The 23,661-nt window shown below is 31.4% G+C and overlaps 2 protein-coding genes and 1 pseudogene across 2 annotated transcripts; 1 reads left to right on the top strand and 2 right to left on the bottom strand.

Annotated features, from left to right (window-relative positions):
• Window positions 1–1,765: 1,765 nt before the first annotated feature.
• Window positions 1,766–3,746, bottom strand: LOC145106159 (cyclin-T1-4-like; annotated as a pseudogene).
• A 3,561-nt stretch (window positions 3,747–7,307) lies between these two features.
• Window positions 7,308–8,582, bottom strand: LOC145106158 (protein FAR1-RELATED SEQUENCE 5-like). Its single transcript, XM_079043184.1, has 4 exons — window positions 8,515–8,582; window positions 8,060–8,318; window positions 7,465–7,881; window positions 7,308–7,376 (listed from the first exon to the last, which is right to left on the bottom strand). The coding sequence occupies exons 1-4, from the start codon at window positions 8,580–8,582 to the stop codon at window positions 7,308–7,310; spliced, it is 813 nt and encodes a 270-aa protein (XP_078899310.1).
• Window positions 8,583–12,785: 4,203 nt separating this feature from the next.
• LOC145108581 (uncharacterized) lies at window positions 12,786–14,582 on the top strand. Its single transcript, XM_079045613.1, has 2 exons — window positions 12,786–13,906; window positions 14,365–14,582. The coding sequence occupies exons 1-2, from the start codon at window positions 12,929–12,931 to the stop codon at window positions 14,437–14,439; spliced, it is 1,053 nt and encodes a 350-aa protein (XP_078901739.1). The 5' UTR covers window positions 12,786–12,928; the 3' UTR covers window positions 14,440–14,582.
• The last annotated feature ends 9,079 nt before the right edge of the window (window positions 14,583–23,661 follow it).

Raw genomic sequence — 23,661 nt, 5'->3', positions numbered from 1 at the left:
CAAAAATGACTTATATATGTTCTATTCACATATGAATATAACATACATATTCATATGTGAATAAAAAACATGAATATATATGTTTTATTCAAATATTCATTTGTGAATATGTATGTTATATTCACTTATGAATAAAACATAATTTGCTGTCATATATACATTATTCAAATATGAATACAACAAAAATGACTTATATATGTTCTATTCACATATGAATATAAATACATATTCATATGTGAACAAGAAAATGAATATATATGTTTATTCAGATATTCATTTGTGAATATCAAACTCATTTATCTTCTACTCACTATTGAATGAAGGTAAGAATACTAACATTTCCGATAAAGATTCACCAACAATGAGAGAAACACGATCAATGCAAAAAAATCAAAAAGGTCTAAAATACATATCATATCTTTTGTATCCCTGCTATAATTTATAAATAACTTGTATATCCCACCTATAATTTTCTTCTATTAACATATGAATAATTCAATCGGTACATGTTTTATATTAAAAAAACTATTGAATTATTGTATTCATATATGAATAAATATATGGCTTAGCTTTGTTTGTATTCAAAAGCTAACCATATGTGAATAAAAACGAGTATTCATACCTTTATGTTGTTTTGTTTTGGAACAACATAAATATGTATACATCTGTTATATTCATTTATGAATAACTTATATATCCCAGCTATAATTTTCTTCTATTAACATATGAATAATTCAATCTCAATCTACATATGTTTTATAATAAAAAAAACTATTGAATTCATGTATTCATATAATAATAAATGTATATGGTTTAGCTTTGTTTGTATTCAAAAGCTAATCTTTATTGAAACAATTATTCATACATTTATGTTGTTTTGTTTTGGAACATTTTTCTTTTGAAATTGGTGATTGATCATCAATATCTTCACATATGAATATATATATATATATATATATATATATATATATATAGGTTTAAGTTATTTTGTTTTTACTAACTATTGTGTGCCAGAATGCACACATCTGGACCGTCAGATGGAATAGAATCAAAGGTCATGATCTGAGGGTCTATGATATTAGAATAGGATAACATGTACCATATAATCACACAAATTTCAGCATAAGGGCATTTTAGTCAATTAACCTATATTAAAAAAGGAAATTTTCGGATTTTTAGGGATAATTAATTCCTTTATTCTTAAAAATCTGAATATTTTAAATTAATTCAAATTTAAAAATCCGATTTTATTCTGTTAGAATGATAGAATGCCAATCATAAACTAGTAAATATATTTTTCGATTTTATTCTGTCAGAATGACAGAATGCCAATCATAAACTAGTAAATACATTCTGAAAGAATATACAAAATCGATTCTTAAACTAATAATATACCAAATAATTACATTGTATGGTTGTGATTCATTGAATAATAACAAACATTCTGAAAGAATAACAAGTATAATTCTTAAAAAATAACAACATTCTTAAACAGTGAGTGTGATCATCCTTTAATTCATTCTTCAATCCTTTCCTATCAGGTCTTCAAACCATTCTTCAAGCCATTTCTATCAGAAATTCATTGCCAAATAATTTGTAGTGATACACTTGTAACAACTAGACATTAAACATACAAATAATTAACTACAATTCTATCGGAATACAACAATAATATTCTTACAGAATAAACTATTCTTGTAGAATGGTTTTGAATATTCTTAAAGAATTTGTATTATCAAGAATATATCACTGTAGTTAAAATGCCTCATGCTTCATCTTCAGAATCTTTGGCTTCAGCCTCCATCTCCAGCTCATAACCACTGTAGTTAAAATGAAAAAGCAACCAACATTTTATTTCTAACTCCATAAAAAGGAAGAAATGGATGGCTTACCCTTCACTGACCAAGCTCAATGTCAGGTTTCCCAAAAGTGACTGTGCAAGCCCTAATTTGTCAAGAATGGATGTGAGATGTGTGTATGGATGTTGCACATTCAGCTCAAAGTTTAGAGTTGTCAAAACCATTTGCTCAGCTTCAAGCACTCGTTCTCGGTATTCATCAAACCAATCATACAAAGTAATATCAAAAGATTGAATGATAATAGAAAGTTTAACAAGTCACCAAAGGGAGTAAATAGCAGAGCACATTGAATTCCTGCTAGTGGAAAATTTCAGAGGACACTCTCCATACATCATTCAGAGCGCAAGGTGTCTCCTACGACTTTACATCAAGAAAAAGAGCAGCAGTAGCGATCAGCTGCATCAAAATGTATAAAGATTATATATTAAATTCTTTCAGATAAAGATTACATTTTGAAAGTAGAATAGAATAATAAAGGAAATAAGGCCTATATGCAATAAGTATTAACATCTAAGATACAAAAATTTCTTGACCAAAGAGAAATGGTAACTTACAAATCTGTCATGGGATGCATGAGACCTGTGGACAAAAAAACGGTGGCATAGAACCATAGCAATTCCAATAATAGTTTGTGGGCTATAGTGAAATTGAAAGAAAGTTAATCTCAAACAAAAGAATAGACAAAAGTTTATGTTATTGCCTGATTTCAAAAATGTATACAAGTAAAGTATAAACTAAAATGTTTTGCTTACATATCAAGACGAATTCCAAGGTTCTGAAGAAACACACAGTAATAGTAGCGCAAATGAGTTTCCTGTAAGGCGTCAATTCCATCTTTTCTGGAAGGAGAAAACCTCTCAATCTGATCCCTTGACATCAATTCAACATCTTCATCTTCAAATCTTGTTCGATCACGTTTATAGCCAATGGATATAGAAACTTTAGGATTTCCATCAGGAAGAGGGAATGTGATCTTGTAGCACTTGCAACACGAGATGATGATGATGATGAGGGATGCAGGAGCGTTTGTCGATGATGAAGAACGTGCTCTCGTACACACACACAAACACAAGTGGGGTGAGGGAAAAAGAACGGTCGTAGATAAATATGGGAGAAATTAGGGTAAAAGTCAATATACTAGATTATAGGGAATATTTATGGAATTTATATATCAAATTACTAAATCACCCTTATTTATTTATTTATTTATTTTATTATTTCCTAAATTCCTATTGGTGCATTAATGCACACAATAGTTGCTAGAAACATTTGAACCTAGCTCTCTCTCTCTCTCTCCATATATATATATATATATATATATATATATATATATATAATTGTTATCTTCATTTATTCATTTATGAATATGAAATATTTTCTTTGTAAAATGTATTTCAAAATTATTTATCTTCTACTCACTATTTCATTAAGGTAAGAAGATTTGTATTTCTGATAAAGACCCCACACCAATGATAGAAACAGATTTGAACAGGAAAAATGTAAAAGGTACAAAATTCCTATCATATCTAATATATTCATATATGAATAAAATTGTATATACTAGTTATATTATTGTAATAAATAAATATTAATAAATCAACAAACATATATCATATTCATATATCAATAACTTATTCAAATATTATATGTTTTCATTTCCCAGATAAAAAAGAAAAAAAAACAAAGAAAAGAAAGCATCAAAGCATAAAAATTCCATCAAAAAGGAAAACTCCTGAAAAATGACAACTACATGATTCAGAATCTAATTTTGAAAGTAGTCGTCCATCAAAAAAGGCAAAAAAAAGGAGTCACCAATCAAGAAAGAGAAAAAAAAACCAGTGGTAAAGGAATTTTACTCGATGAAAAACAGATGTTCACTAGAGTCATTACTATCTATAATCGTTGGGTTGAGCAAAAAACAAAAAGAGTGTGTAAGATCTATGGGTTTTGGAAGTTTGCTAAAAATGAAAATCACAAATATACCACTGAAGCTGGGATTTTATATTCTTCAAAAACTTGATTATGAATGCTAATAGATGTTGAAGGAAAGCAACTGAAAGTAACAACACAGTCTGTTCATGACATGTTGGGCATTCCAATAGGTGGAACCATACTTACACAACTAGATCAATGGCCTAAAGATGATACTAGTTATGATGAATGGAAGCAATAGTTTCAAGAAGGATCAATCATCCGATTGAATGCGATCAAAAAAGTTATTGTTAGTACCACAGAAGTTGATTTCAATTTCAAATTGAACTTATTAGTTCTTTTTGTCAACACATTTTGTGAGTCAACATCAATGCGAAGATGCAACCTGTTTCCTTTGAATTATATTTCAAGAAAAACAGATGTCAACAACATAGATTGGTGCAGCTATGTTTTGGACTGTCTTGTCAGAACAAAGAACTCATACATACCATACTCAGATAACAGCTACTTTGTTGGACCTTCAGCTTTCTTGGTGGTAAGTTATTATAATGTTTATACTCAATTTTTAATAATATTAATTATTCATAACTGAATAGCACATATTCATATATGAATAAGAAAAATATACTTGTTTACATCCTATGCTTTACATTACTTATTCATATATGAATCAGTAAAAAATAATATTACTTGTACATATATGAATATATATATATATATATATATATATATATATATATATATATTCATGTATGAATAAGTAATGGTTTGAATTACTTATTAATATATGAATATCAATTAGTTGTCATTTATGTGCAGTTGTTCTATGCTGATAACATCCACTCAGAAGCTTTAAAGGTAACACGTAAACATCCAACAATTTTTTATTGGAGTTCAGAGAAGATTAGATATCGAGAGACATTTGAACAAGAAGAAGGTAGATTTGGACTTGGAGAATTAAATGAAGAATTTGTTAATGAACAAGATGAAGGAGATACAGATCTCGAAGAAAATGATTTTGATAAAGATGAAGATCATTCTGTTGAGGTAATTAGTTTGAACATGTTAATAATATATGATTACATTAAATTATTATATTAATATCTAATCATACTTCTTTTTATTACATAGGCATATGAATCAAAAATATCTAAAATGTTTAATAGTTTTGAGAGGATGAAGGAAAAGCTGAATTCAAAGCTCAATGATGCGATAACAAAGTTCCCTGAAAAGGAAAGTTTTAGGATTTTCAAAGAAAATATGACAAATATAATTGTTGGAGAAAAAACTGAAAGCACAACACTTTTTGAATTTCCAAGTAATGAAACTGGAGTTGAAGGTATCAATTTGACACCAATAATGGGTCAAAAAATAAATGATCAAAAAGAAAATGAAGATAAAGAAGGAAATCGTGAAGAAGAAAATGATAATGATGGAAGTCAACCGGAAGTGGATTACTTGCTTGATTCAAATGAAGCAGAGAATGAAGGAATAAAGAATGATGGAGATAAGAATAAAAAAGAAGGTGAAACTAAAGTAAAAGAGAAAGATGGAAAGAACAATGAAAATGACAATGATGAAGAGAAAAAAGATGATGATGCTAAAGAAACAAATAATCATGAAGAGACTATTCAACAAACTGAAAATGAAAATTTGTTGGATGAAGTTGTTGACAACATTGTAGATAATGTCCTTGGAATTGGATTTTCAAGTTTAAATAGTCAAGAAGATGAAATCTGGGATGACCCTGAAATGAAAACTATTTTGGATAATATTGATATAGGTAAATTTTGTCTTACTTTTATTTTAAAAAAATATATAAAAATATTAATACACAATAACAATTTTGTTTATTAAATTTTGACCAGGGTCACCAATGACTAGAAGTAAAACTAATACTCTGATCAGTCAAGTTATTCAAGGCATGTTACTATCAACTTATTATTTATTCACTAATTCATTAATTAATTATATTTAATATATAACATTAAATGGATCTTCCAGAAAAAGAAAAATCAGAAGGTGTACATAAACAAGGAAAAGAAGTTGAAAAAAGAAAGGGAAATGATACAGGTAAATGAATGATTTAAAATATATTACAATATTTATATTTATTTTTTTAATAACATTGTTTATTCATAAGTGAATAATACACTGTGTAAATGAGTAAAAAATATAAAATATTCATATATGATGTATATGTTTCAGGCAAGGAAAACTCTGGACATGGAAATAAAGGAGGGGCAGAAGCTAAGAACACGAACGATGGAGGTGAAAATAGACAAACAGAAATTGAGAAAGGAAATGCAGAAGATAGAGGTAAATAGTTGATTCACTAATAAATGAATATAATAAGTTTTATTATTCACAAATAAATAACACAATATACAAATAAATAAAAAATATAGTATTACTTATTCATAAATAATGGTATGCATTACTTATTCATAAATGAATACATTGCTTATTCACAAATGAATTACTTACTCAAATTTCTTTATCTTTCAGGAAAGAAAAAGTCAGAAAATGAAAAAAAAAGGACAAAAAGCTGACAAGACAAAAGGAAATGAAGGAGGTAACAATTTGGAAAAACATTTCAAAATATAAAAAAAATATTCTAATTAACTTACAACTATTTATATGATAAATCTCCTGGCATGCAGATACTCATCCAAGTTTTAGTCTAGGTCTCAGTCAAGATTCAGATCAAACTTCAAGTAAAAAATCTAATGAATCTTCACCAAAAAAACCACTTACAAAGAAACAAATCAAAGACGACCATCAAAAGGTTGTTATCAGATTAGCAAACAAAAATGTTCTTAATCCAAAACCAATCTCTATAGCAATTCCTACTTAAATAGGACCATCAAAGCATGATCTGGATGAACTAAAAGAGAAGAAGCTTGCCGATGCTTTCAAATCACCTTTCAAATGCAGAATAATAGACACAAAACCTAAACTGACACATCAGGAGAGTATTGTCTGTGAGTGGTTGTTCAACTTGCAAGGGAATACATCGTAAGTAACTTTATTTTATAGACATTCAAAGATGATTATTTTATAGATAATAATGTATGACATTTTGATTATATATTTGCAGAGATGTGGTTGTCCAGACAAAATATGGTCAGATAACAGACAGAACAATTATGGAAAGTCTATATGCAAGCACAAAGATTTTTGGAGAAGTTTTAAACACTTGGGCTGATTTACTTAACCACCAAGAACTGGAAAGGGATTTTGGAAATTCACCATACAGACTCTTCTTGAAAGTTGCAGTTTCTATAAGTTTATGTTCTAACCTTAATTTATTCTTTATTGATAAATGAATACACCAATATGATGCATTCATTTATGAATATTATAATATTTTAACAACTGAAATTCACATATGATTATGTATTCATCTTTGAATAAAAAAATCAAAAATAAATATCTTTAGTGTGTGTATATATATATATATATATATATATATATATATATAAACATTACATTTTTCATAAAAAAACTATTAAATTACCTTAAATTCATTTTTAAATTCGCTTTTAGTGTTGTTGTGTTGCACAATATAAACTTCCCACCCATCTTCAATACCAACATACGAGTATGTACAGAAAAAACTTGCATTATATATTTCCGTTTGCACCTCAAAAAATAATGTACTTGTATAAACCTTTGATGTTTTCAGTTCTATTTCTCGAGGTGTTTGCATTTTATATGATGCTTTCTTTGATGCCTTATCAAGTTCTCGTTGGGTATTCCTTTGCTTTTGAATGGCAGTGCCGTAATTCATCATGAAATTCAAAAGTAAATTACCACTTTCTGAGTAGGTATTAAAGAATGAATTCATACTATCTGCCCTCGACGTAGTCTTCATCAACCCACACATTGCAATATCATTAAAATATCCAGGTATCCATGAATCACGTTTTGTAAACATGTCTTTAAACCATCCCGTGTCTTCCAGATTGAATTCTTTCATAAGCAAACCCCATTTCACCTCAAATACATCAGGTTTCATATTAATGTCCCAAACAAGCTTTGAGAATCTTTTTCTAAAGTCTGTGTTCGTAAATAAATCATCTGATATCTGTATTAAAACAAAAATAATATAAACTTCTATATTTATTCATTTATGAATAAATATGAATAAGTAAAATATCAATAAATATTCATAAATGAATAAACTACTATTTGAAAAAATTAGTGTATTCATCTATGAATAACTAAATTCTATGTAACATATTTGAAATATATTAAAATAATACCTTGTTTTTCAAGTTCTTCATTATATGCCACATACATAATCGGTGCTTTGAATTAAGACAAACATTCTCAATAGCTTGTTTTATTGCAACATCTTGATCGGTTAAAATAAGTGTTGGTTCTTTCCCATGAGTTTTAAGAAATGCTTTAAGCAACCAAGAGTAGGACTCAATGCTTTCATTGCTTAGCAAACCCGCTCCAATAGTAACTGATTTTTTATGATGGTCAATAGCAGTAAATGGAACAAAAACCATTCGATACCTAACACACAAACAAAAAAAGTGTCCATTAAAGTCAATTTTTGATGTATTCATAAATAAAAATAAAAATATTCATGTATGAATACAATTACAATATATTATTAGAATAATTTCAACAATAAAAACTGAACATGAAACGTAAAAGTTAAAATATTCATATATGAATAAGCGATAAAAAAGTAGATAGAATAACTTACTTGTTTGTTCGGAAAGTCGCATCAAACGAGATAACATCACCAAATTCAACATAATATGTCTTCTCCATTTCATCAGCCCAAAACATACAGTCCAAAACATTATCTTGACAATTAAACTTAAATGAGTAATTTGGATAGTGAGCTCGACGGTCATTCATTGTGTTTACTATCATTTGGGCATCTTTATAACCTATAACCCTGTTGATATCTCTCCTTAAATTTTTATAGTCAACTATTTTGGGCTTTACAAACTCATACCCACCTCTCAAACTTGCCCTCAACTTATGAGCCATAGTTGGGCCTATTTTTGATGTGGAAGCACGCACTATAAACTCTTTTGCTGAATATGACATTTGCCTCGTTTTTTTTTAAATCACTTCTCTTCTCAAGTGGATGGTTGTGAAGTTCATCAAACTGAAAAACTTTATAATTTGGAGTTCCATACACAGATTCAAATATAATCTTTGCTTGACAACCAATAACTCTTGAATTTGAATTTCGTTTCCTCCTAACACCACTTGTACCCAATGTGTCACAAGATTTCTTTTTCTGTTTGCCACCATGATTACAAATAACATGTTTCTTCTTTATAATATTGTTATCAAACTTTCACTGTGTGCTCAGTCTCACATCAAAACCACCAATTTCAGCATACTCGGAATACATTTTGATGGCCAACTTTAATGATTTAAAGATTAAACCTTTAAATGGAATAAGTTGAACAGATACATCTGGCTTATAGACATGTTCTCTAATTATATCTCCACAATATTGCGCATCATCTACTGAACTCGAAGATTCACCACCTAAAAACTTATAAATCTAAATCAATATAATAATGCATGAATAAAACAATCATATATGAATAAAACAATCATATATGAATACATGAAATTCATATGAATAAAACAAAAAATAATGTTTATTAATGGATTAATAAAACATTCATATATGAATACATAAAATTCATGAGGATTCAAAATATATAAAATAAACATAACTTATTCATATATGAATAAAACGAAAATAATAATAAATTCGAAATTACAATTATGACACGTTTATTCATATATGAATAAGACAACAATTTATTCATATGAACATATTCATATGTCAATAAATGATAATCAACAAAATTAAAAACAACAAAATAATTCAATAACTGATACCTTCAAAAAATGAGTTCTCAACATCTTCTTCTTCACTCTCACACATAGAAGAATACAAATCACCATCAGTAACACTAGAATTCGACATAATAAACCAAATGATCTGTATAAATAAACAAAAACAATCTTAATATCGAATATATCTCACAAAAAAAGTCGTAAATATGAAAACCTGGTTAATTTCGAATATATCTCACCTTAACGTACAAAATATCTGAAAGAAACTCAAATCAGCTCGATCAGATGATGTAATTAAGCAATCTCTCTCAGTTCAGAGCGTAAAAACTACAACGATATATCCGATTGAAAATTAAATCAACTCCGATTTGAAATTAATATCTCAAACTACATAACAAAAATCCGATGAAACAACTCCAATACATATTCGAAACTTGATAATCTTGATAATGAACTTCGATGAAACAACTCCAAAACAAAAATAATACGCGTAATCCCAAACAAATTATATAAAGCAATAATCTTGATAATGAACTCCGATATATCCGATTCAAACGATATACATACCTGATCAAATCGGAAACTGAATACGAAGAAGAAAACTGAAACACAGATGCGAAACTTCACGATTAATGGAAAAAATACATATAATTGCTAACGAGTTATATAAAGAAAAGAATCTTGATAATGAATTCCTCATATCCGATTCAAACGAGCTAAAGATATCATCAAATTGGAAACTGATAACAACAAACATGTAAGTTCTATATAAAAAAGTTGCTAATTTACAAAGATACCCTTAATGAAAAATGACACGCGCATTTTTTTTAAGGTGAACATGTTAGATAAATGATTGGCTGAGAATGATTCCCCTATTCTCAACCTTTTTTATTTTCTCAATTGAACTTACCTTTATATATATATATATATATATATATATATATATATATATATATATATATATGTGTGTGTGTGTGTGTGTGTTTTATTCAACTCACCTCTTTAATTAAATAAATAAACCAATGTTGTCAAAATCGCGATCTTGATCGTAGGATCGTACAATCCTATGATCCTAGACATGAAAACCAAGTCAAATCATATAAGAATCATATTTAGGGTGTGATCATAGGTACGAACATAGAACCGAGATCCGTTCTGATCCCATCTTCCCTTGATTTTTTTTATGAAAATGAAAAAAATGAATTTACCACTTTATGTCTGTTACATTTTACCAGTTTGTTGTTTATCATTTTGTGTTGTGAGTTGTGACTAATGTTTTTAAAGTTTTTAAAGTTTTTGAACGGAAAACTGAATGTATGAGATATGTTTCATTTTTAAAATTATAAGTTAAAATTATGTTTTATTTTGTAGGATCTTAGGATTCCGATCCCGATCTTACAAACTCAAAAATGATCCTACGTAGGGTCCCAATTTTGACAACCTTGAAATAAAACCCTACACAAAATAAATCTTTTAACATTTAAATGATATAAATTAATTTATACAATATGAAATATTTATGTTATTATTATTTTTTAATAACAAACACAAGAGATGTAATATTTTAATAAAATCAAAATCATATTCTAAAATATCAATTTAAGTGTCTATTTGTTATCGATATCGATATGATTTTATAGAATCATATGTTATTAACAATATCATTTTATGATCATTCTTAAATATATAGAACCAACATATATCACATATGTTGTCTAACATATTTGCTTATTCATGTATGATCCCAAAGAGTCTCACTTTATTGTTCTAAAAAGAATCTTTCGTTATAGACTTATATCCAAGGCACCACATCTCATCACCTTCAATTATATGCATCACCTACACGAAGGCTCATTACTTACTCTTCTCCAATCAGTAGAAGTTCCACATCAGGTTACTATGTGTTTATTGACTGAAACTTCCTCTTCTAGTCTACAACAAAAAAAGATTTATTGGTCTAGTGTCGAAGCCGAATATAGAGGAGCTGCCAGTGTCGCGGTTGAAACTTCTTGGATTCAAAATCTTTTTTGTGAACTTCATTATCGCACTGCTTCAGTCATGATTGTCCCGATTCAGCATCAACAAACCAAGCACATCGAGATAAACATTCACTTTGTTTGTGACATGGTTTAGACTAGTTGTGTTTGTATTCTTCATTTTCCGTTAAACACTAGTATGCTAACATTCTATCTACATTGTTCATCGACTTCAAATCAAGTTTAAGCGTTAGGAAAATCTTCACGTTTAAACTACAAGGGGATGGTAGTGTTTTATAGTTTGTATTGTATTGAGCCCATATGTATATCGGACAACTATATTGTTTTGGTTAGGCCTTTATATATACCCCATATATTAGTGAAATAAGAGAAGATCATTCATGGAACATATATCAAAAGTATATTTGTCCTTCCAAAGTGTGTCTCATTTCCAGAAGTTCAAATCAGTAGTACCAAGCCAAATGCCTAGTTGAGTCGATATTATGCTAAACTGTTATACAATTTGACCAAAGCTTTGACTTTAAACTTTTAGGACGTGTTCGGCAAAACTAGCTTGTAGCAGGTAGCGGGTAGCTTGTAGCTTGTAGCGTTTTGTTAAACGCTACATGAAGTAGCATTTGGATTTGAAGCGTTTTGATTAAACTAAACGCTAGAAGTTTGTAGTGCCAAACGAGACTTTTTGTTTTAAACGGAGCGTTTTGTCAAACGCTAGAAGCTAGAAGCTCTCAAACGCTACAAAACGTTACGTGCCGAACACACCCTTAGTCTCCACCATCACTTACCTAAAAGAACTAGCAATTAGTTTAAGGGATGGATTGTTATGAGTAAACTCATTTGTTAACCAAGTCTTTAAATTAATGGTAGCTATTTTCTAATCATTGAAATGGTAGTCAATTACTTCGATCAAGCTTTCAGGAAGTTCATTAATGGGTGAATTGATGGCAGAATGTTACTTATGTAGGCTCAACTCTCAAGTGACTCGAAAAGTCGAAATAAGCCAGAAGTCATTTCCCTGTCTAAATATTAATGAAGCTTCTATGCACGCGTGTAGAGGGAAGGAGACCCACACCTTCCCACGTGTATGCTCTACTGGGAATAGATACGGTTGCGCACGTGTCACCTCGGGCCCTCCATTTCTTCTCCCCTCTTCTATTCTATATCACCACCCCTCCATACCACTCTGTCTTCTGAATCCGTACAGGGTGTCCTATACCCTAAACTATTACCTAAATTCAATCATTCACCGGTGTACCCAATACGAGTTTTTTTCCAATTCCGGCAAGTGTTCTGATGATGGAGACGCAAATTCAGACCAATTACTCATACATGGGAAGAAATTTTAGCAACACAAATGATGATTCCACCGCTTTTAGTGATTGCAACAGCGACCGATCAGGTGAATTCCCGACGACCTCTTCGGAGAGCCGTCGTCTCCTTTTGTCCTGCGCCACCGAGAACTCAGAAGATCTAATCCGGCAGCTTGTGTCTGGTCTCGAATCTGGTTCGGTTGACGATCAGAAACAAGCAGCGATGGAGTTACGGCTCTTAGCGAAGAACAAACCAGAGAACAGATTGAAGATCGCGAGAGCTGGAGCAATCAGGCCGTTGATTGCGCTAATCTCTTCGTCCGATCCGCAGCTTCAAGAGTATGGAGTGACGGCGATTTTGAACTTGTCTCTATGCGATGAAAACAAAGAGCAATTGGCTTCTTCCGGAGCAATCAAACCGCTGGTTAGAGCGTTGAAGATCGGAACATCAACGGCGAAAGAAAACGCAGCGTGTGCTTTACTCCGTTTATCTCAATTAGACGAAAACAAATCTGCGATCGGACGGTCAGGAGCGATTCCTTTACTTGTAAACCTTCTCGAAAGTGGAAACATCCGCGGGAAAAAAGACGCGTCGACGGCGTTGTATTCATTGTGTTCGGTGAAGGAGAATAAGATTCGAGCTGTAGAGGCGGGGATCATGAAGCCGTTGGTTGAACTCATGGCCGATTTCGGATCAAACATGGTGGACAAATCGGCATTTGTGATGAGTATTTTGGTATCCTCGGCGGAGGCAAGGGCGGCGCTGGTGGAGGAAGGAGGAATCCCGGTGTTGGTGGAAATCATAGAGGTCGGATCACAGAGGCAGAAGGAGATAGCGGTGGTGATATTGTTACAGATATGTGATCAGAGTCTGGTGTACCGGACTATGGTGGCCCGCGAAGGAGCCATTCCTCCCCTCATCGCCCTGTCGCAATCTGGTACCAATCGAGCTAAACAAAAGGTAAAATTAATTCACTTTTTCTTCACTTTTCTCTTATTATTATTATTATTATTTTAAGACTTTACTATTTGATTACTTTAGTGCAAAAGTATTCATACAATTACAAACTCATTTATTTTTCAATAATCTAATCTTTTACATAAAATGATTCACGAATATTCTCTTAACCCAATCTTAGTTTTAAATATTTACATCAAACATAGATTATTAATGAACCATGAATAAAAAATTAAAAGTGAGTCTATTAATTGTATTATTTCTTAAATTGATTCGATAGTTGGTCCCTTTTACAACTTCAATGGACCATTTTGTGGACCTATATTTAATAAACGGGTTGAAAAAAATATAAAATATGGCATTTAATATAGTTTCTAAAGAGAGTGTGTTTAGTTAATGGTTGGTTTTTGTCGTTTTAAGAAGGATGATTTGATTGGTTAATAATTTTGTTGGATGGACAGGCGGAGACGTTGATTGAGCTTCTACGTCGACCAAGATCCGGCAACAACGCGGCCAACCAGGATTTGACAGATTAACATGTTCTCCTTTCCATCAGCATACACACATACTTACAAACATGGGACAAAAATTTGTATATGCTCACAGTTGCTTCCTATGTTTTGTAAGACACAAATATTAAGTGTTGTTTTTTTTGTTAAATTTTAGTTCTTACTGTGTATTTTGTTTTTTAAGTTTATAAATTCATAATAATATTAAACTCATAAATCGAGAAACAATTTTGTGTCAGTTAAACATTTAAATCACAGTTAAACATTTAAATCACATTACATACACGATATTTATGGTGCTTATTCAAATGTAAGTATCTGAATAATGTTTTTATTTTTTTTTTTATTGTTAGATTTGTCATTTTCTTTTAATCACAATTGGATACTTGCATTTCTATGTAGGATTCATGTTTTGTATAAGTTTGTGGGATCTAATCCTTGATCTTTAGGTTATAGTTAGTGGATTGTCACGGGGTATGTTTAATATTTGGTTATCAAGTTTTTGTTATATTCATGAAGGAAAACCAATTAAAACATACAAAAATTGTTGAAATTTTGGAACTTGTCAATATTTTACTATAAAACGATGCACAAGTCGGGCGAAGCTAATTTGCATAGAGTTTTGGATGTCGGTATTAATTGGTGCTTATGATATACAAACAAAAAAGATGGTATAATCACAACAAAGACAACAAACTAACATGAACACAACTCATGATAGAAAGCGAAACACATCTTAATTCACAAAAGATATATCTAAAGAATAAAATGTGCAATGCCAAAAGATATATCTAAAGAATAAAATGTGCAATGCACATGTGATTTGTTAAAGGGGCGTTAGGTCTCGTCTTTTGTAGGTGTTGTGTTTGAGTCTGTATGCGAAAATTTTCGTAGTTTTGTAATTTGTAGTCTTCAACTTGTAAATACGAAAACAAGTTTTGTTTCATAGTTTGTTACTAGGCTTCGCAGTGTTGTTTACTTAGTTGTATTGACAACCTGTGGTGTCGTGACCTTATTGTTCATTTTCTAACCGACTCCTTTTATGTATCATATATATAAGGGATGTTAGTCAGATAGAGACAATATATTTTTGAGATGTTCTTACGTCATATTGTAATTTGAGCTTCTTACTTTCTAATTGAAAATCATATCATGTTTACTTGTTTGTGTTCATTTAATTTTTCGTGTTCAAACACGATTTTTATCTTCTAGAATCTATTGATCCTACAAATGGTATCAGAGCAAGGATTTCTCTGAGTTGTTTTCAAATCATTAAATTTCATTCGTGTTCTTGAGTTCTTTTTTTGTTACATTGTTTTGTAGATCTATTCTGCATTTTGCAATCTGATTGCAATTTGATCCGGAATTCGTTGTTCCATTACTCGTTTTGATTTGAATTCTAAATTTGTACTTCCACCAGATACACTCAAACTAGTAAGCTCTTAGCTCATGAAATTTAGGAGATACTGAAGGAAATTTACTCTAGTGATGCCAATCAAACTCATTCTATGTAAACAACATTACTTTCGGAGTTTGTATCTTTTTGATAGAAGGCCTGGAGAGATAATTGATCAAGTTGCAAGTAGATTTAATCATTTACTTAGCAGAATGTTGACGTAAAAATTGTAGAGAGAAACGATTGAAGAAAATGTGGCATTCATGAACAGTTTACGTTCAGAATGGAAGATGTAACCATCAACTGTGAAGACACCTGAACAATTCAAGAATTACTCATTAGCACAAGTTGTCGGTATTTTAAGATCTCATGAAGATGAAGTCATGGAAAATGCAAAAGATAAGTGTCTTTTAGCTTTGGTTGTGAAAGGAGAAATTAAGAAAGAAAGAAAGTCCAATGAAAAGGTAGTTTGTGATGATTATGACTCAGATGCGACAGATGATAGATTTACCAGTGAGGAAAGGCTCTCATTGCCAGTAATCCAATGAATTCTTTAAGAATAATTTTTCAAAGTTCAGAGGCAGTGGTAATGCAAGGACTGGTGGAGGAGGAAATGGCTACAAAGGAGGAAATTCGTACGCTGAAAAGAACAAAGGCGAATGAGTCAAAAATTATCAACAAGAAGAAGGGAAAAGGAAAATAAATTGTTTGGTGATTCTGGATATAACTACAATTATTGCAATGGGAAGAACCATTTTGCAAAAGAGTGTATGCTGCGAAAGCAAAATGAGAAGAATGAGAAAGAGAAAAATGAAGCCTACTACATGAAAAAGATTAAGGATCTGAAAAAGTCAAAAGTTCATGGAAACACTTTGGTAGTGGAAGAGGATCAGATTAAGGATCTGAAAAATTCAAAAGTTCATGCAAAAGATTAAGGATCGGATTAAGGATCTGAAAAAGTCAAAAGTTCATGTATTTTGAATTCTGATAATAGGATGCATATGAAACAACGAAACATCTTTGGCCAAATTGTGAAACGATTATACAAACATATCACTCAACTTTATCTAAACTACGAAATGTATGATGAAATGCACAAGAAAATGATAACATTCTTAGAATTTCAAGAAGAAGAAATACATGCAGAATGTTATGAATGTGAATCTTTGGTGTCTTCTAACGAATCCTTAAATGATGATTATAAGGTTGGTTTAGAAAATTTTGAAGAATTTTTTTAAACAAAAGAAATAAAGAAATTGATGAATGATTTACTAACTGAAGAAACTAAAATAAATAAAAAAGAACTCAAATGAAAAAATATCTTGATGTGTAATAAATTGAATTATAAGGAGTATCGTAAAGGTGAGATTGATTCTGATTCTGATGAAAGTGTGATTATTGAGATTTTATTAAAAAAATAAGATTGATTGTTCCAATTTTGTGATAAATGATAATGAACCAAAAAGGAACTTGATTTTTTAAAAATCTTCTAAACTTGAAAAAGTGGTTGAAATAAATGGAATTGATAATTTAGAAGAAAAAACTGTTGTGTCTCCAAATATCCAAAGTACTCCAAATCAAGTTTTTGTTACGAAAGGACTTGACAAAATTGACACCATTGACTTAACTTCTATTATGAAGACTGATAATGTCAATTCTTGTGAGAGTCATTTTTGGTATGTGCCTATAGATAATGGTGAGGAGACAACATGTTTTTCAAATAAGACATATTGGAGAGTGAAGAATAGATACATTTCAGAACCTTTAAATGTAACATCTACTTCACAAGTTGTAGTAGTAAATTCTGATACTCATGATATGAAACCTATTTTAAATGAGAAATTTAGTTTGAGTGGTAAAAAAGGAAAATATAAGATGTGTGATCAATACGTTCATATCAAAAAGATGTGAAAGAAAAGATTAAAGCAAGGATAGCTAGATACAAAAAGAACATGAAAGAAAGGAAGAGATTTTAGAAACAAAAGGAGAAATTAACAAATTTTGTTAATTGTGACATCCTTTATTTCTCAGAATCAATTAAAACATTTTCTTTACGCTTTATAAATTGAGATGCAGAAATTCCCATTTAAATAAGACATTTTTAAGATAACAAAAGTTATTTTATTAAAACCTTCGATGATGTCATTCGTTTATATCCGAACATACATTACAACGTAAAATATAAAAGGTCCTAAGACTACATATTACAAGCATGTCTCTTTATTCCACTAAACATCCTAACTAGACTACAAAATCCTTAGTTCCACTACCTGTGATACGTAAAAATAAGTGGGTCAGGTTTGGGAAACCTGGTGAGATACGTAGGGCTTTCAAGCCCATAAAATTTTAATGATAAAATAATTTCATTCCTGTAAAACACATATAAGATAATATAGATACCCATAATCTGATCTAATACCAACTACCCAACCCAATCGATCCTCACGTTTCCTAGTTTGATAATCATCTGCTAGAATCACCTTACTTGATGAACTGTCTGAGTATTTGTTTGACTACACAGCTAGGGGAGTCCTTCGCCAGTATAAGTCATATGTAAGGCAACCAAAAGTATAAGTAATGTTTTAACTTATATAATTAATGTTTTAGCTTATATAATTAGTGATGAGTTCGTTCTCCAAAAGTATGGTTTTACCATATATAAGAATTATCTCGACTTATATAATTTATGGTGTACCTTTATTCCAAAAGTTGTGTTTTACTATGTATAAGTTTCATTTAATTTCTTTAAGAGTTTTCTTAAGGCGTAGGTATCAAGGTTACAATGAGTTCCTCATAATCGAGCTAATGACGTGCTCAAATGCTCCTCACAACGCTTCATCCGACGTTGTAATGATTAGACAGTTATCACATGCGTGACTCTTCCGCCAAGGTTGTAGCTAGCAGCCATAGGTGGGGGTGTCTATTGATATAGATCTATGCATAACTCTCTCGTTCACTTAAGATTTAACAATTATAGGTAGGGGTCTTTCTAAGTGTTACCACTTAGTTTGATGAATGTGTCTCATTTAACCGTTGACTGAGAGAGCCTTAATCGTTATAGCCTTAACTTTATAACTTTAAGTTATTAAGACCAATGTTGCGTTTGTATAATTATATTTATTTATAATAAAATGAAATTAAAATGGAAATAAAATTGAGAGGGGTATCGCAATTGGTTTTTGATATGTATAATGACCCAAAAATTCTTCCATTAACGAAGTCGGCTTCCCGTTTCTTGGGTATTAATTGTTGAAAAGTTATTTCGATTCTAAAGGTATAAAATAAAATAGTTTAAAAAAAAGGGTGTTAATTTATACCTAAAAGAATGATCAAATATATTTAAAAGAGGTATTTAATTGGATTAAATGAATTTGTGGGTGGTTAAGGTTAATATAATTTCATTAAAAGGTTTAAAAAGAAAAAAAGGGGTTGATATGTCATAAAAGGAAACTAGTTATGTTAAATTATCTAGGGTTAGGGTAAAAGGAGTACAAGATTGAGACTTTAGGGGCTAGAAGACAAAAATCGTTCATAACCCCTCCATGAAATTGGATCGACGGGTTTAAGGCCTTAATGTCGTCTGTTTTTCCTCATGTTGAATATGTATGCAGTATATCGATTGATCCTTGGGTTTTCTTCTGCATTCGTCGAACGTGTATCACGAAATAAGGAAAAAAATCGAAGTGAGGGAGAGGTATGTAAGTAGCAATCGCCGAGAGAAGGAGTGTGAAATCAATTGATTTCGTGCGTTCCATTGGGATGCCATACGTGAACTAAGAAGCTTGAAAAATCATTGTTCTTGGATTATTGCTTGATCAGTAGAGGCAATACAAAAAAAACGATTGCAAAAAGTAGCGAGCAAGGGTGGAGTGTCGATTTTTGTGGGTTGAATTGAAGTTTAGAATTGCTCAAACATCTTGGTAAAACTCTCAATTCCTTCTTCTTCTCATGTTTGTATTTCAGTTGTTTGAAAAATTGGTGAAAACATGTTCAGATTGCTTCTTATGTGGTGTCATTCATCATACTTCTCTCTACCTTCAATCTTATGACTTTATGTAATCAAACTCTAGCCATATTTGATTGAGTTTGATGATTTATTGTTGTCAAAATTTTGTTATGAACATTCTCAAGAATGGTAGTATTATTTATGTCCTTGAATTACTCCAAGTTTTGAGGACAATGCCTTCTTTGTTGGTTGTTAAAACTAATGTTATTGCTATCTTGATTCAAGAGGATAATTTCTGTAAAAAGACCATGTTTTGAGCCACCCAAAAGGTCTTCAAAACAGTCCCTAAAAGTCTTAATCTGAGGTTTAATGTCGGAGAAAACTCAAATCCTAGTGGTGTTTTCTCTTTTAGCAATGTACTTTGTTTTTCCCCTAAAATCAATGTACTTTGAATCATGACTTGATGTTGAAATTGTTATTTTAACTTCTTGACATGTTTCTACTGTTAATAACTCAATTTTCATTTTTATAGTTGATTTTGGTTGTGTCTTAATGGGTTAAGTTGTCAATTAACCCTTAAAATGCATTGTTGGGAAATTCAGAAATATTCCTATTCTGCCCCTATTTTGGAAAAAAATCTAGAGAAATCATCATGAGTTGGATTGGGGATCCATAAACTCTAAAAGTTTGAATTTTGAGTCTATTGTGTCCATGATTTTTCCCAATACCTGATATTGTCCCTAAACAAGGTGAAAATCGTCGTTTTTATTGACTGGTCAGCTAAGCTGCACGGACATGCTGTCTTGTAAAATTCATAGAAAATTATAGAAAAATCGTATGGACTTGTGCAAGCACTTTCTGAAAATCTAAAAGTCTAATATACTAGAATATGAAAAAATATTTCAACTTATTTAGGTCTAAGTAGGGATAAAGTGGCCTTGAAAAGGTTATTGTTTTAGGTCAAAATCTGAGAATTTGACCTAATAACCATTTTGCGTGTTTGGGTAGTAAATTGTCATTATTTGTTCATGTAAAATTCTAGTAATCCATATGTTTGTGTTTAACTAGGGGAAGGTTTGATACCTCGGGTCCTACAACATTTGAAGTGTGGAAAGGGTGCTTGTTTTTGACAAAGGTGAGTCAATCTTTGTGGTTATTTTAAGGACTTGTTAGGAATTCCACATCTTAGAGGGATTGGAATGAACCTAGGTACTTTAGGTTACATGTACCCAAATTGTGAATGATATTATGATTTGAATGATGTTTCCTTCATGCTATACTTTTTGGTTGCTATTTTGATGTGAGGGTGTGATAGGTCCATGATAGAAGGAGAGATTTGTGTTGATTGTGTGTGAATATATGCATGCAATAATTTATTGGTAATACTTGTTTATGTTGGTTAGGACAGTGCATGCTAGTGATATAATATTCCTTAATGATGAAGTGATGATATAATCATGATTATATAAAAGATGTAAAATGTATTAACTTGTGATACCTTGTTGCAAGTTTACATAATGTGAAGTATGGAAGTAATATGCCATCTAATATTATTAATTGAAATTGAGCATGATTACTTAAGGAGGTTTGTTGTGTAATGTGATAAATTAATAATTTATTAATTAAAAGGGGGAATACACTTAGTGGGGTGTAAAGGGTAGCAACCTAGATGTAGGTATGTGTACCCTATCCGGATACTTGTGAGGGTCTTATAGGTTGGAAGATACATAATGGGAAAGAGCTTAAGCCACTAGTGACGCCGAGTGGTTTTTCTATACCACCTCTCGGGACATGGTTAAGGGACACTAAGGTGTTCGAGGATGGGAGTGATATTGGCGTAGTTATGGCACTGGATCAAATATCACATTTGAGTGGGAAGTTTCTAGTGATGGAAAACAATGACAAGTACCACTCTCGAACGACAACACACATACTTGTATGTGCAACGTCAGAGTAGCGAACACAACGAACCAGGAACAATGTTATGAGTGAGATTCGCGCCTCACTTAGTGCAGTGGGTCGAGCCGGTGACGTTAGCTGTGAATGAGGTTTTAACCTCTTGAGTTAGTGATGGACCCAGGTTAATGATGGACCCAGTAGGGGTAGGGTTGGGTCGGTCATTAGTAGTGAACGATTTTGCCTTCAGGTTAGTGATGAACCTATGTATAGGGTGTCTACCTTACAGGTTAGTGATGGAACCATGTGTGGGGAGTCTTCCTTACGAGTTAGTGATGGACCCATGTTTGAGGAGTCTACCTTGCAGGTTAGTGATGGACCCATGTCTAGGAATAATTAATAATTATCTAATATTAAAAGATAAATAATAACAGTAGACCCTAATGATACTATAGTGATGAACATGTGATGTATGTGATGTATATGATGTGTGTGATGTATGTGATGTATGTGGTGAGTGTGAAGTATGTGTGGTATGTGATGCATGAGGTGTATGTGGTGATATGTCATGTGTGTTTTCCTAACATTGTACTTATGATTGACTCACTTATCATTTCCTAATACTTGTTTCTTTTCGGACGATTTACTGAATTTTTTCTTATATATTGGAATATGTAATTTTGTATTTTTATCATAGAGTGACAAATATTATATATTTAGTCTATTATATTTGATGTTTGTCACATTTTCAATCAACGACTGATGACAATTTTAGCAATTGTCACACATACTCCCGTTTAATCGAAATCATTCACACAAAATATATCCAAGCCTACACTTTTGCTATATTTAGGATAACTTTTCGAGGCTAAAAGAAGAAATGAAAATAAGATGCTATAGTGTAAATTAATAAAAGTATGTTGCTATTTTTCCCATTTAATTATTTTTATTGTTACGGTGCATCGTATAGAGGGTGTAAACCCTAGTTGAATAGTATTAACCATATATTAGTTAAAAAATATAATATTATTTAAATTATTTATGTCATGAAATTCATATATGATTCCTTTTTAAAATTGAAAATACATAAAATGATTTCCAAAAATTAATGATTGTTAATATACCACATGCCAAGGAATATTAAATACAAATAATCACCCTACCGATGCAAGGAGGGTGTATACAACCACTATTATAGGTGCAAGGACGAGAGAAAACTTGTTATGGTTCAGACATGAATAAGCGAGACAATTGATTTTTGTTGTTAGGAGTTTCGATACAATCATTGTCACCGGTGCAAGGATGATAGATTTCCCGAGAAAGAAGTGTGAATATAGTGTTAGGTTATACTTGTAGGAATTAGTTCTTGTGTAACATCCACTTTCGAGAAGCTTCATATTCAGGGATTTATGGACATTAATGGATCAAGTTAAGGCCCCAGACTTCCGGGGTATATATTAAAAGTGATGCTTCAAGCCTTTTATTGAATTTAGGATTTAAGTTCAGATGATTTTAAGTTGAAGGAGATTAGATGAGATTGTAGGGTTTGTTATTACCTTTCCGAGCACATAAATAACGCCAAAAAAATATTAGGGGCGTAGAAGTTGTGACCATTAGAAGTTATGAAAATTTTGGGTTAAGCCGAGTACGTTGGGCGTACTGGGTAGGATTGATCGTACAAGACAACCTGGTACGTTGGGCATACCAGGAGTACGTTGGGCGTATGCGATCCAGACTCAAACCCTAATTTTGGGTCTTGGACCCTATTTAAAGGCCTTAACTCATTTCCAACCCCCTTACCTTCAACCTCCACCCACTTAAGTTGTTTCCTCAAAACCCTAGCCTCATTTGAAAGATTATTGAGCCTTTTTTTTTGTTTTTTTGGAAAGGGAACTTCCCTAACGAGGGTTTTCGGGCCAGCTTTCGCGCACCGACTAATCCCCCGCTGCAAACATGAGGCTTTGCCTCATGCCCTGGAGTCACTGCAGGCGAACCTCCATGGCCACAAGGG

The sequence above is a fragment of the Lactuca virosa genome, chromosome 4, assembly GCF_052849685.1.
Source record: "Lactuca virosa cultivar CGN04683 chromosome 4, Lactuca_virosa_CGN04683_v6, whole genome shotgun sequence".
Taxonomy (NCBI): domain Eukaryota; kingdom Viridiplantae; phylum Streptophyta; class Magnoliopsida; order Asterales; family Asteraceae; genus Lactuca; species Lactuca virosa.
Note: the sequence above shows the minus strand (reverse complement) of the source record. Positions and strands in the feature narration are given on the sequence as shown.

Coding starts and splice junctions, on each gene's coding strand:
- LOC145108581 (XM_079045613.1), top strand. CDS start 12,929: ATGATGGAGACGCAAATTCAGACCAATTACTCATACATGGGAAGAAAT. Junction 13,907..14,364: donor CCAATCGAGCTAAACAAAAG/GTAAAATTAATT, acceptor TTGGATGGACAG/GCGGAGACGTTGATTGAGCT.
- LOC145106158 (XM_079043184.1), bottom strand. CDS start 8,582: ATGGAGAAGACATATTATGTTGAATTTGGTGATGTTATCTCGTTTGAT. Junction 7,882..8,059: donor TGAAGAACTTGAAAAACAAG/GTATTATTTTAA, acceptor GTTTTAATACAG/ATATCAGATGATTTATTTAC. Junction 7,377..7,464: donor TAGAACTGAAAACATCAAAG/GTTTATACAAGT, acceptor TTGGTATTGAAG/ATGGGTGGGAAGTTTATATT.